Raw genomic sequence first — 15,588 nt, forward strand, 5'->3', positions numbered from 1 at the left:
ATCAGCAGGTCAGGTAGCATCTGTGGAAAGAGAATCAGTAAGCATTTCAGAATCAGAATCATGTTTATTATCACTGTCATGTGTCGTGAAATTTGTTAACTTAGCAGCAGCAGTTCAATGGAATACATAACGAAGAAGAAAAATAATAAAAATAATTAAATCAATTACAGTATATACGGAATAGATTAAAAATCGTGCAAAAAACGCAAATAATATATATTTAAAAAGTGAGATAGGGTTCATGGGTTCAATGTCCATTTAGGAATTGGATGGCGGAGGGGAAGAAGCTGTTCCTGTTTTGCTGAATGTGTACTCAGGCTTCTGTACCTCCTACCTGATGGTAACAGTGAGAAAAGGACATGTCCTGGGTGCTGGAGGTCCTTAATAATGGAGACTGCCTTTCTGAGACACCACTCCTTGAAGATGTCCTGGGTACCTTGTAAGTTAGTACACAAGATGGAGCTTACTAGATTTACAACCCTCTGCAGCTTCTTTCAGTCATGTGCACTAGTCACCCCCCCCCCCCCCCCCCCCCCAATAGCAGACAGTGTTGTAGCCTGTCAGAATGCTCTTCACGGCACATCTATAGAAGTTTTTGAGTGTATTTGTTGACATACCAAATTTCTTCAAACTCCTAATGAAGTATAGTCACTGTCTTGCCTTTATAACTGCATTGATATGTTGGGACGAAGTTAGGTCCTCAGAGATCTTAACACCCAAGAACTTGAAACTGCTCACTCTCTCCACTTCTGATCCCTGTTTGAGGATTGGTATGCGTTCCTTTGTCTTGATTCCTGAAGTCCACAAATCAGCTCTTTTGTCTTACTGACGTTGCGTGTAAGGTTGTTGCTGCGACATCACTCCACTAGTTGGTGCATCTCACTTTTGTACGCCTTCTCGTCTCCATCTGAGATTCTACCAACAATGGTAATATCATCAGCAAATTTATAGATGGTATTTGAGCCATGCCTAGCCACACAGTCATGGATATAGTGTTACGTACCCCGTAACTGGGTGTCTAACCAGCAAAGATAAAGAATCTGTTGGAGTCTGGTGGTACTATTTTCAAACAGTGTTTATTAGTAAAATATACAAATCAATATCAACAATGCAAAGATAATACACGTTAGCAATACTAAACCTAAAAGTGTGGGTATAATAATAATCAATAATAAACAAGCTCTGTCGATGTCTAGGGGATAATGAATGGTCATATGTGAATATAAAGTTCAGTTCAGTTCATACGTGCTGAGGTAGTTGTTGGTGGTTTTGTTGTAATTGTTGGAGAGAGAGAGCGAGAGAACAGTGACAGCTACAGCCAGGCAAACCTTCCTTTACGTTCTTGATCGGTCGATGTGTTGTTGTGGCCATTCAGGTGTGACCCCTCTATCTTTCAGCTAGACCGTTCTTCTGTGGTGGACTCGTCACCCAGGCAAAGGCAGACACACACACAAGCCCCCACCGGTCCTGCTATAACACTGTGAGTTAAACTGACCAATCCTTTGTTTGGTCCCCGATGCCCCACACCTTTATGTGGGTTCCAACACTCAAGCAGTGCTCACTAGTGTGTCTCCTGGTGTGTCTGAGGGGTGTCTCCCCAGACCTCACTTTTATCCCCACTCACGGGGTCTCAGGTGTCAATCAGTTTTGAATGGCTTAGTCCACCAAACCAGCCCACTCCGGCTGTCCACTGAGGAATTTTAATGAACAGAATGGTACCAAGTAAACAGCCCTCTCCGGAGCCAGAAGTCTTTCAGGAGTCATAATATGGTAGGTCAACAAGTCTCTCTCTCCTGGTGTTATCTCTCTTTTATCTGAAGCAGATGTTCCAGTCCCATTATGTTTTCCCTTTGTCTCTCTTTCTCTCTCATTAGCAGCGTAGTAACAGTTTATAATTCTCCCGGGGGGGGGGGGGGGTGGGGAACTTGGGCAACCCTGCACCCTTCTGCCCATCAGAGCTGTTCATCCTTCGTAACAATAGCGAGAGTAGAGCAGCAGGCTAAGCACACACCTGAGGTGCACCAGTGTTGATTGTCAATGAGGAGGAGGTATTATCACCAATCCGCACAGACTTTGGTCTTTTAGTTGGGAAGTCGAGGATCCAATTGCAGAAGGAGATACAGAAGCCCAGGTTCTGCAACTTCTCAATCGGGATTGTAGGAATGATGGTATTGAATGCTGAGCTATAGTCGATGAACAGCATCCTGACGTAGGTGTTTGTGTTGTCCAGGTGGTCTAAAGCCGTGTGGAGAGCCATTGAGATTGCATCTGCCGTTGACCTATTGTGGTGGTAGGCAAATTGCAATGGGTCCAGGTCCTTGCTGAGGCAGGAGTTCAGTCTAGTCATGACCAACCTCTCAAAGCATTTCATCACTGTCGATGTGAGTGCTACTGGGCGATAGTCATTAAGGGAGCACACATTATTCTTCTTAGGCACTGGTATAATTGGTTTCTTTTTGAAGCAAGTGGGAACTTCTGCCAGTAGCAGTGAGAGGTTGAAAATGTCTTTGAATACTCCCGCTAGTTGGTTGGCACAAGTTTTCAGAGCCTTACCCGGTACTCCATCAGGACCTTCCGCCTTGCAGAAGGTTCACCTTCTTTAAAGTCAGCCTAACATCAGCCTCTGAGACGGAGATCACAGGGTCATCAGATGCAGCAGGGATCTTCACAGCTGTAGTTCTATGCCCACTTTGAAAGGGAGAATATAAGGCATTGAGTTCATCTGGTAGTGAAGCATCACTGCCATTCATGCTATTAGGTTTCGCTTTGCAGGAAGTAATGTCATGTTAACCCTGCCAGAGTTGTTGCACATCCGATGTCACCTCCAACCTCATTCGAAATAGCCTCTTTGCCCTTGAAATTGCCCTCCGCAAATCATACCTGGTTTTCTGATACAAACCTGGGTTGCCTGACTTGAATACCACAGATCTATCCTTCAGCAGATGATGTACCTCCTGGTTCATCCACGACTTTTGGTTTGGGAATGTATAGTAAACTGATGAAAGGTCATGGAACCTTAATGATCTTCAAGGTCATCTGTTGAGTCTTATCACTAGTTTTCATTATCATGTTTTGGAATTGTCATTGGAGGGTGGGTATACTTTTGATGAGAGAGAAATCTGATGATAACTTGAAACAGTCAGCAGTTGAAAATGGTGATATGATGGTGCATCTGTACATGTCACAGTGACAGACATTTGTAGCTTGACTTGGAGGAGGCACAAAGCTTCCACTGCACATGGTGACGTCCATTAGTGTTGTGAGACCATGGATCTGTGCCTGGAAGGTTTCCAGGGTGCAGGCCTGGGCAAGGTTTTATGGAAGACCAGCAGACAATAGACAGTAGGTGCAGGAGTAGGCCATTCGACCCTTCTAGCCAGCACCGCCATTCACTGTGATCATGGCTGATCATACCAATCAGTACCGCGTTCCTACCCTCTCCCCATATCCCTTAACCCCGCTATCTATAAGAGCTCTATCTAACTCTCTCTTGAATGCATCCAGAGACTTGGCCTCCACTGCCTTCTGGGGCAGAGCATTCCACATATCCACCACTCTCTGGGTGAAAAAGTTTTTCCGCATCTCTGTCCTAAATGGCCTACCCCTTATTCTTAAACTGTGGCCTCTAGTTCTGGACTCCCCTATCAGCGGGAACATGCTTCCTGCCTCCAGTGTGTCCAATCCCTTAATAATCTTTTATGTTTCAATCAGATCCCCTCTCATTCTTCTAAATTCCAGTGTATACAAGCCCAGTCGCTCCAATCTTTCAACATATGACAGTCCCACCATTCCGGGAATTAACCTTGTGAACCTACGCTGCACTCCCTCAATAGCAAGAATGTCCTTCCTCAAATTTGGAGACCAAAACTGCACACAATACTCCAGGTGGGGTCTCACCTGGGCCCTGTATAGCTGCAGAAGGACCTCTTTACTCCTATACTCAATTCCTCTTGTTATAAAAGCCAACATGCCATTAGCTTTCTTCACCGCCTGCTGTACCTGCATGCTTGCTTTCATTGACTGATGTACAAGAACACCTAGATCTAGTTGTACTTCCCCTTTTCCTAACTTGACTCCATTTAGATAGTTATCTGCCTTCCTGTTCTTGCCACCAAAGTGGATGACCTCACATTTATCCACACTAAACTGCATCTGCCATACATTTGCCCACTCACCCAACCTGTCCAAGTCACCCTGCATTCTCATAACTTCCTCCTGACATTTCACACTGCCACCCAGCTTTGTGTCATCAGCAAATTTGCTAACGTTACTTTTAATCCCTTCATCTAAATCATTAATGTATATTGTAAACTGCTGCGGTCCCAGCATTGAACCTTGCAGTACCCTACTGGTCACAGCCTGCCATTCCGAAAGGGACCCGTTAATCGCTACTCTGTTTCCTGTCAGCCAGCCAATTTTCAATCCATATCAGTACTTTGCCCCCAATACCATGTGCCCTAATTTTGTCCACTAATCTCTTATGTGGGACTTTATCAAAAGCTTTCTGGAAGTCCAGGTACACTACATCCACTGGCTCTCCCTTGTCCATTTTCATAGTTGCATAGTTCATGGGCAGTTGCCCATGCAGCGAATCTCTCCTCTCCATGCCACAGATGTTGTCCAAGGGAAGGGCAAGGGCCGATACAGCTTGGCACCGATGTCATCACAGGAGTTGCCAGAACGAGGTTGAAGGCAACGTCAGACTGCCTTAGGAACTCCAGCTTCGGATTTGTCCTCTGAGTTTACTCTTGAAGCCTTCCCTGTGAATGGGTATGGCTACAAGGCAGCAGACGTTTGAAATCAGAGTTTTCCCTCTCTTAGATGGACTGCCTTCCCAAGCTGACGAGCTCCATCTACCCGAAGCACTGGTTTTAAGGCGCCAGGGCCCGCCTGCACCCCTTCTCCTGTCAGTAGAAACAGTTCCTCCGAGCTTAGAGGCTCAGCCAAATGAGAAGGCCAGGAGTTGGACTTGGTTGTCAGAGGCTATTTGAGGCGCATGCTGAGGAGCACTTTTAAGTAGTGGGAGCTTGTCCCCACTACCACTCCTCAGCTTGACAACCTTGGGAACTCCTCTGCACATACAAGGTCCTAATTAAAAGGAGGGATTATATAAATTTTCAATGCTGTTCCATGAGTTAAGTATGTACAAATATATATCCAGTTTTATTTTAAGTATTTTTGGTCCTGATGATGAATCATATTCTTCTATCTGTAGCTTTGTGTGCCATGTTGTATAGAACAGTGTATCAAAATTCAAAGTACATTTATTATTAAAGTATGTATAATTCATACAACCTTGAGATTAATTTCCTTAAAGCAGCCACAAAACAAGAAACCAAAATAATCCATTTAACCAAGACTGTTGAACACCTAATGCGCAAAGAGGAAAAAAAACTAATGGTGCAAACAATCAAAATAAGCATACAGCATTCAGAACTGAAGTTCACAAAAATGAGTCCGTAGCCAGGCATCACAGCAGCTGATTCAGAAGCTTGACTGTTGCAGGCCACTGCCTCAGTTCTGTGCAGAGACAAGTAAACCTTATGGTGCAGCAAGCTGAACTGGCCTGTCCTAGCTGAATGGAGTGATTGCCTTAGGTTGAAATAGATTACTAGTACCAGCGTAAATAATGAAAGCCTACAGTCAGAAACTTGGCTCTTGGATATTGTACATCTTTATAAATTGGACAGCGTGCAAGAGTTTTTGATGATTTATATGTATAATAGTAGATTTCTTTCAGCCACAGGCTGGATTACCAAGTAAGGAACTTAAATTACTATATGACTAAATTCAGTCAGAACCTCGATGTTGGCATCGAAGTATGTCCGGGATGTGGAATTGAAGAAACAACTAGGGTAGGTTAAGGTTCTGTAAGTTCTTCCACAGATTGAGTGTCTACATCAGATAAGGAACCAACTACAAAACCCTCACTGTAAAATGTAAAAGCATTTATTTGAATTCCTTGGATTACGGGTGAAAGCAGAGCATGCAATTAACTTTGGATTGCACTATGAAAGAGGGTGAAGAAATAGGGGAATTGAATGACCTCCACTTATGATAGTGATGAAGTGTTTTGAGAAGTTGGTGATGAAACATAACAACTCCTGCCTGAGGAGCAGCTTAGATCCACTCCAATTTGTCTCAACAGGTCCACAGCAGATGCCATCTCATTGGCTCTTCACTCAACCCTAGAACATCTGGACAGTGAAGATGTATACATTAGGATGCTCTTTATCAACTACAACTCTGCATTCAATACCATCATCGCCTCAAAACTAATCAGTAAGCTTCAAGACCTTGGTCTCTGTGCTTTGTTGTGCAACTGAATCCTTAATTTTCTTATTTGCAGACCTCAGTCAGTTCAGATTGGCAACAACATTTCCACAATCACCATCAGCACAGGTGCACCACAAGGCTGTGTGCTTAATCCCCTGCTCTAGTTGCTTTACACTTACATCTGTGAGGCTAAGCACAGCTCCAATGCCATATTCAAATTTGCTGATGACACCACTGTTGTAGGCCAAATCAAAGGTGGTGATGAATCGGCATATAGGAGGGAGATTGAAAATCTAGCTGAGTGGTGTCACAACAACAACCTCTCACTCAATGTCAACAAGATCAATAAGCTGACTATTGACTTCAGGAGGAGGAAACCAGAGGTCCTCATTGGGAGATCAGCAGTGGAGAGGTTTAGCAACTTCCAGTTCCTTGGTGTTATCATTACAGAGTATCTGTCTTGAGTCCAACAAGCAAGTGCAATTAGAAAGAAAGCACAGCAGTGACATTATTTCATTTGGTGAGGATGGGCCTTTATTTTCTTAGAAGTTTGCGAAGATTCAGTATGACATCTAAAACTTTGACAAACTTCAATAGATGTGTGGTGAAGAGTGTATTGATTGGTTGCATCACAGCATGGTATGGAAACACCTATGCCTTGAATAGAAAATCCCACAAAAAGCAGTGGATATAGCCCAGTCCGTCACAGGTAAAGCCCTCCACTGTTGAGCACGTCTACATGGTGTGCAGAAAAGCAGCAACCTTCATCAAAGACCCCCACCATCTAGGCCATGCGCTTTCTTACTGCTGCTATCAGGAAGAAGGTACAGAAGATTTAGGACTCGCAGCACAGGTTCAGGAACAGTTGACAAAGTGGATAACTTCACTCATCTTCACTTGCCTCATCATTGAAATGTTCCCACAGTCTATGGACTCACTTTCAAGGGTTCTTCATCTCATCATCTCATATTCTTGATACTTATTATTTCTTTTTGTATTTGCTATTTTTTTTACACTATGAAGTTGGTGAGGTCTTTCATTGATTCTATTATGATTATTGAATTTATTGAGTATGCCCGCAAGAAAATGAGTTTCAGGATTGTGAGATGCATGTTTTTTGATAATTTACTTTGTATTTTGTTGCCCTTAATTATTTTGGACGACATAAAAATGCCTCCTTTTGAAAGGGATCAGACTTTCCACATTTTCAAGTTGGTAAATTTTACAGGATTCTAGGCTAAGTGCCATGGTTATCTCTCATATTGCTTCTTCAAATAGATAGCTCAGAATAGGCTATTCTAGATTGGTTGCTACACATTGAGAAGGGATTAGTTAATTATCTTTTGTGCATGTCATATAGGGAAGAGTAACTATCACAAGTTACAATCCTTGAGGTTATAAAGCATGGAACAGGCTGTTTGTCCTACCACACCCACCTCAGCTTCTTCCCTTGCCTCCCACAGTAGCCTTGGATAAATCTCATGCTGCCCTGTGGATTTATCCACCTTTTAAGCTCACTAAAGCATTGATCCTTATTTTTAATGGTGACCTGCACTAGAAATTTCATCCCCTCTTACTGAGTTTTCACAAAGTCTGTTTCCTTTATGAATATCATTGAAGTTTATGTGCATTGAGCCAGAAATATAGGTCAAGTTCTAAATGAATGTGCCTTTAGAACCTGACCTATACTTCCTGCTCCATGCGCAGATTGCTTCTGTTGTCCGTGATTATTCTTACTCTTTCTCTAGTTATTTTGTCCTTGGTACACCTAGAAAACACCTTTTGGATTTACTTTGATTGTTTGTAAGTGCTTCCCTTGTCAGGCCTACCCAGTTTTTAGTTTTATATACATACAGTATACATTTTTTTCCTAACTCTCACTGTTATAGAAACAGGTTGACCCAAAGTTATTTTCCCTTTTGAATGCTTCCCACTGCAAATGTGCACTTGTATTCAGGTAGTCTACCCTGGCCAAGTGTTTTCTTAATTTAAATAAATTGGTCTTACCACTTCCTCCTTGTATGTGCAGACACAATATCTAGCACCATCATTCCTGGCCTATATGTACATACAACAACTTCAAAATGTATGTAGTTATGTTTATGGTTCTGGCTTTATGGCTAGAATAACTCCTACCTGAGCAAGGACCTTGGACGTGCTGCAATTTGCCTATTGCTACTGTAGATCTACAGCAAATGCAATTTCAAGCTGCTGTTTAATGATTACAACTCGGTATTTAATACCATCATCCTCTCAATATTAATCATCAAGCTTCTAAACTTGGGCCTTTTATAACACCCTCTGCAACTCGATCCTTAACTTCCTAATCAGGGGACCACAGTCAGTATTGATTGGTCCATACTGACATCTTCTACTTGTTAATGTCATCAATATTGGCTTACCTTAAGGATACATGCTCAGCCTACTGTTCTACTCTCTCTGCATTCATGACTATATGGCTAAGCACAGCTGAAAAGCAATCTATAAATTTGCAGATGACACTGCCGTTGATGAAGTTTCAGATAGCAATAAGGAGGCTTACAGAAGTGAGAGAGATTGAATGGTGTCATATCAACAAGCTCTCACTCAACACTAGCAAGATCAAGGGATCAATTGTGGACTTCAGGAAAGGGAAATCGGAGAACATTCGCCACTCCTCGTTGAGGGATTGGTCGTGGAAAGGGCGAGTGGCTTAAGTTCCTGTGCATCATCATCTCAGATAATCTGCAGAGGGTCATAGACTAACCAGTTCCATCACGGGCACAACCTTCCCCATCATTGAAGACATCTTCAAGTGATAGGTCCTCAAGAAGGCGTCATCTATCATTTTAAAAACCCTCACCTTCTGGGATATGCCCTCTTCTTGCTACTACCATCAAGGAGATGATAAAGAAGTTTGAAGAAAGCACACTCAGCAATTCTAGAACAGCTTCTCCTCTGCCATCAGATTTCTGATCCATGAACACTACCTCATTATTCCTTTTTCAACTATTTATTTTGTAATTTATATTAATTTCATGTGAGTTTGTTCCGTTATTTCCATTATTAAATGCAACTCTCTGCATAATTAGCCAACACTGATTTTTCCATTTCGAATGAAAAAAATTGGATTCATTTCAATAAATGCTTAAGGATACTGTTCCCTCAGAATCTAAACTAAGTCGCTCGCTGAAATTAATTGATGTTGCACGATAATTCATGATGAATCGTTGTGCAGTTCCTTAATGTAAACCTAGTATGTTGGAAAAGAAAGTGTATTAATGTTTTTAGTATGAACAATTTATCAGAATTGGAGGCTGTGTGAGTCTCTAACAGTACTGAAGAAAATGTTTAAAAACTGAGTGAAAGAGAGCAACACCTTGCATTTCACATCTCAAATGTCTTGGCAAGAATTTTATCAGTTAATTTGACAACTGGCTATAAAAGGAGATCCAAAGGCATTTATAATGAAAACATTAATCAAAAAGACTGATTTATTTTTTGAAGAGGTGACCAAAACAACATATTGATGCAATTACAAAGAAGGCACTGCTATGGCTATGTTTTGTTAGGAATTTGAGGAGATTTGGTATGTCACCAAAAACTCCAGCAAATTTCTGCAGGTGTACTGTGGAGAGTGTTGTAAATGGTTGCATTGCCATGTGGTATGGTGTGGCCACTGAACAGATTTGGAAAAAGCTGCAGAGGGTTGCAAAACTCATTCAGCTCCATCATGGATGCTAGCTTACCCAGCATTGAAGACTTCTTCAAAAGGTGATGCCTCCAAAAAGGCATCATTAAAAACAGCCATCACCCAGGACATGTCCTCATCTCATTGCTGCCATCAGGGAGGATGTAAAGGAGCCTGTAAAAACACTCAATGTTTTAGGAAGCGTGCATAAAATGCTGGAGGAACTCAGCAGGCCAGGCAGCATCTATGGAAAAAATGAAGGGTCTTTGCCCGAAACATCCACGATACTCTCTTCCATAGATGCTGCCTGGCCCGCTAAGTTCCTCCAAGATTTTGTGTGTTGTTTGGATTTCCAGCATCTGTAGATTTTTCTCTTGCCAATGTTTTAGGAATAGCTTCTTCCCCTCTGTACTAATGATAAGTAGAAAAGAAGAGTAAAGCTTATTGTTGTATGCACAAGTACACGTATGCACGGCATCACAAGCACATGGCATCATACAGACAACATTCACAAGAAAGAATTCATTTGGATCAAAATAAGACTGTCCTCCAAAGAAGTTGGAGAGTGGAAGTTAGCAGGTTGGATCTGAAGAGTAACAGTACCATAGATTGCACATGCCAATGAGTTAAAAAATGGAAAATATTCCAGATGAGCTCTTGGGTAAAGAGATGGTGCAGGCGAAGAAGGATTTGAGGCCTGTACAAACAGAGCAAGTTGTATTACTCCAAGACTTGGGCCAATACCCTTCAGTGGAGGTTTCCTCTTGCTTTTGGGGAACTTTTAAACTAGCCTGCCAGAAGGATGAGGAAAATCTAGATGTGGAAGGTAACATTTAGAGGAAACTAGAAATGGGAGAGGAAACACTATTTTCTGGCAGGGCTTAATTATTTATAGTGCATTTTTTAATCCAAGGAATCAGGAAATAAAAATGAAGAATATATGGCACAGATCTATATGCGAGAATGATTATAGATGGGCAAGAATGGCATGTGGGATGAATACTCCTGATTATAGTGCCTTAAGCAGATATAGATGAGATTTAAAATGAGAGGAGTTATACCAACATTATTTAAGAAAACAGTTACAAGGATGAGGGATATGAGACAGATCGATAAATGAGACCATTCAGTTTGAATTCTGGAGCATAAGGGTAATCACATTGAGGGATGTATATAATTGATACTCTGCCAATTGAATGTAGACAGAACACAAAGTACAGTTCTGTGTGTAAAAGTAATTGGTTGGGGTTAACCATGGATATTACATCCCAGATCTCTTCATGATGTGCAAGCCAGGACAGTATGATCTGGAGAGCAAGCTGTTGCCCATGTAGCAGGCTCCCCCCTTCACACAGCTGGTGAATCTGAACTCAATGTAGGACTGCCTTAGGGACTCCAGCTCTGGATTTATTCTCGGGTTTTACTCCTGAAGCCTTCCCCATGAGTGGGTGTAGCTGCAAGGCAGTGAAGGTTTGAATTCAGAGTTCTTCTTCTCCTAGATGAGCTGCCAACCATGGCTGATGAGCCCCAACTAGACTAATAAATCTTTGTTGCACTCCCTACTTATCCAGAATATCCTTCTTCAAAAGAAGGCCAGAACTGCACAGGATTCCATGCACTAGGGTTAGTTAGGGTTTCTACTGTGAATGATAGACTGACACATGAGGGGAGATGGGATTAATTAGCACAATGTTCATTGGAGTTTGGAAGAATGAATTCACCACCCTCTGGCTAAAGAAATTTATCCACATCTCTGTTTTAAATGAATGCCCCTCTATCCTGAGGCTGTGCCCTCTTGTCCTAGACAACTCCATCATGGGAAACAACTTTTCCACATCTACTGTCTAGGCCTTTCAACATTCGAAAGCTTTCAATGAGATCACCCTTCGTCCTTCTAAATTCCAGCGAATACAGACCCAGAGCCATCAAATGTTCTTCGTATGATAACCCTTTCATTCCCAGAATCATCCTTCTGAACCCTCTCCAATGCCAGCGCAGCTTTTCTTAGATAAGGAGCCCAAAACTGTTCATGATACTCGAGGTGAGGCCTCACCAGTGCCTTATAAAGCCTCAGCACCACATCCCTGCTCTTGTTTTCTAGATCTCTTGAAATGAATGCTAACATTGCATTTGCCTTCCTCGCCACTGACTCAACCTGCAAGTTAACCTTTAGGGTGTTCTGCACAAGGACTCCCAAGTCCCTTTGCATCTTAGTTTTTTTTTTGGATCTTCTCCCTGTTTTAAAAAAAAAATAGTCTGCACATTTATTTCTACTACCAGAGTGCATGACTATGCATTTTCCAACATTGTATTTCATTTGTCACTTCCTCTGAATCTGTCTAAGTCTTTCTGGATCCTACCAGTTTTCTCAACACTACCTGTCCCTCACCAATCTTCACATCATCTGCAAACTTGGCAACAAAGCCATCTATTCCATCATCTAAATCATTTAGATACAGCATAAAAAGAAGCTGTCCCAACACTGAACCCTGCAGAACACCGCTAGTCACCAGCAGCTAACCAGAAAAGGATCCTTTTATTCCCACTCACTGGCTGATTGGTAGGAGGCAATGCTCTAACCATGTTCGTAACTTTCCTGTAATACCATGGGCTCTTAACTTGGTAAGCAGCCTCGTGTGGCACCTTGTCAAAGGGCTTTTGAAAGTCCAAATATACAACACCCACCACATCCCCTTTATCTATCTTACTTGTAATCTCCTCAAAGAATTCCAACAGGTTCGTCAGGAAAGATTTTCCCTTAAGGAAACCATGCTGAGTTTGTCCTATCTTGTTCTGTGTCACAAAGTACTCCATCACCTCATCCTTAACAATTGACTCCAACATCTTCCCAACCACTGAGGTCAGGCTAACTGGTCTATAATTTCCTTTCTGCTGCCTCCCTCCTTTCTCTATAAGATGCCCTCTCATTCATTCTTCTAAATTCCAGCGAGTATAGTAGTTCCAGACTCAATCTCAATTTAGTGTCATCAGCAAACTTGGATATGCTATACTCGGTCCCCTCTTCCAAATTGTTGATCAATATTGTAAACAGTTGAGGGCCCAACACAGACCCCTATGGCACTCCATTCATCACTGACTGCCAACCAGAGAAACGCCTATTTATACCAACTCTGCTCGCTATTGATTAATCAATCCTCTATCCATGCTGATTCGTTTCACCCAGCTCCGTGCATCCTTAGATTATGGATAACTCCTTTATGCACATGTTATCGAATGCCTTCTGGAAATCCAAGTATACAACATCCACCTTTTCTCCTCTATCCACTGTATTTATAATATCATCAAGGAACTCCAATATGTTTGCCGAACAGTACCTGTGCTTCAGGTCTGTGTCTGCCTGATCAATCCACTTCTATCCAGATGATTCGCTAATTCTTACTTAATCATAGCCCCAAGCATTTTCCTGACAGCAAACATTAAGCTAACTCGTCTATGTTAGCCCACCTTTTGCATACATCCTTTTTAAGCATGGCATGGCATTCACTGTCTTCCAATCTGCCGGGATCAGCTCATAGTCCAGAGAATTTTGGTAGTTTATCACAAATGCCATAACTTGCACCATTTCTTTCAGTACCCTTTTTTCCATTGGGACCAGCAGACTTGTCTGCCTTTAGGACCTCTAGTTCAAAGTTCAAAGAATCTGTATGTCACCATATAGAACCCCAAGATTCATTTTCTTGTGGGTATTCACAGTAACTAGAAAGAAACACAATAGAATCAATGAAAGACATATGACAAAGGTGGACAAACAACCAACGTGCAAAAGACAACAAACTGTGCGAATACAAAAACAATGAAGAAAATAAGCAATAAGTATAGAGAACAGGGGTTGTAGAGTCCTTAAAAGAGAGTCCATAGATTATGGAATCAATTTAGTGTTGAGCTGAGTAAAGTTATTTCCTCTGGTTCAAGAGTCTGATGGTTGAGGGATAATAACTGTTCCTGAATCTTGTGGTGCCTTCTTCCTGATGGCAGCAGTGGGATAAGATCATGGCCTGGGGGGGGGGGGGGGGGGGTCCTTGATGATGGATTCTCCTACCTCACTTTTTTAATATACAGTATTTGTTTTTGTACATTTTTAAAATCTATTGAGTATATATAATTGATTTACTTGTTTATTTATTACATTTTATTTTTTTTCTCTCTGCTAGACTATGTATTGCATTGAACCGTTGCTGCTGCTAAGTTAACAAATTTCACATCACATGCCAGTGATAATAAACCTGATTCTGATTCCTTTTCTGCAACAGTGCTCCTTCTAAACGTGCTCAATGGTGGGGAGGGTTTTATCTGTGATGGATTAGGCTGTGTCCACCTCTTTGCTCCTCACTAGTATTCTCATCACTGCCTCTTTAGTAACAGGCTAGTTTTTTTGTAAATATTTTTCTTGTCACTAGAAGTACATAAATTTAACAATTGGAAAAATGAAGATCAAGTTAAAATAAATTAATTGTACTGCTTAGTTACCCATGAATCAACTGAAACACAACCTGCTGTTAGTATTTTTTTAAATGCAAGATTGTTTGTTTACTGACTTAATTGTATGCTTTTATAGATGCCTTTTGAAGAGCAGAAGTTCTACACAGACGTGAATTGAATTTACAGTACCTGCCTACTTCAAACATGGGTAAGTGGCTTCTCTTCCTCATACAATTCTAACTTCTTGATGGGGTATAAGTAAATGTGTATTTCATATAGTAGGAGACTAGTTTAGTCTGTGAGAAAGCTTCCAACAAATTACATTGCGTTTGAGATGCAATCTCCAAGCAATTTGTTTTTTCAAAACAAGGTTCTCCCATTCCTGCTTCCCATCCTATTCCTTAATTGAAAACTTAATGGATCTGATTGCACAATTCTCCATTTGTCCAGTGTATATGTAACTGCTCTTCCTGTAAGTTCTGCAACTTGTTCTCTCTCACATTGCCATCGATTCCTCTAAGATTCTCTTTGCTACTTAGTTACACTAACGAGTAACTTACACAAGACCATTCAGCTATTAGCTTGTCTTTTGAAGAACCATGTTGAAGGACATGGTAGAAACCAATGCAAAAGCACACTTGATCGGGGGAGCATGTGCAAACTCTACATAGACAACATGTAAGGCTAGGATCGGATTGAGAGATTTGAAGGAATGACTAACTTTTAACCTGTCCAGATGAAGAGTCTCAACCTGAAATTTGACTGTCTATTTCCCTTCATAGCCACTGCCTGACCTACTGAGTTCCTCCAGTATTTTGGACTTTGCTCCAGATTTCAGAATCTGCAGTCTCCGTCTCATCTCTGTTAACACTAACTTTTGCCCTGTTTACTTGGTGGGGATTTGCTGTGGTGGGTTAATTATTTGAGCTTCTTTCATGCCTGTTTGAGTGCCTTCCATACTTGTCAGTCATAGGGACACAGTATTACAACAGGTCCTTCAGTCCAGTGAGTCTAGTGAGCAGCTGTGTTTATACTAATTCTACCCTAACCCATTTTATTCTCCCCACTTGCCATCTATCTTACCCCACCAAACAGCAGATTTTGCTACTTACCTACATACCATAGACAATTTGCACTGTCCAATTAACCTATAAACTTATTCACTTTTGGGATGTGAATGAAAACCCATCCAGTCACTGGGG

The 15,588-nt window shown here is 41.6% G+C and overlaps 1 protein-coding gene across 3 annotated transcripts in view; it reads left to right on the top strand.

The window, feature by feature from the left end:
* map3k3 (mitogen-activated protein kinase kinase kinase 3) overlaps nt 1–15,588 on the top strand; it is a 172,678-nt gene that overhangs the window by 10,080 nt on the left and 147,010 nt on the right. For all 3 annotated transcript variants that reach the window (XM_059955770.1, XM_059955773.1, XM_059955771.1), the window contains one exon: nt 14,523–14,594. In XM_059955770.1, coding sequence (XP_059811753.1) covers nt 14,591–14,594 — 4 coding nt within the window. In that variant the 5' untranslated portion in view covers nt 14,523–14,590. The remainder of the gene's footprint in view (nt 1–14,522; nt 14,595–15,588) is intronic.

Source organism: Hypanus sabinus, chromosome X1, assembly GCF_030144855.1.
Source record: "Hypanus sabinus isolate sHypSab1 chromosome X1, sHypSab1.hap1, whole genome shotgun sequence".
Lineage (NCBI taxonomy): Eukaryota > Metazoa > Chordata > Chondrichthyes > Myliobatiformes > Dasyatidae > Hypanus > Hypanus sabinus.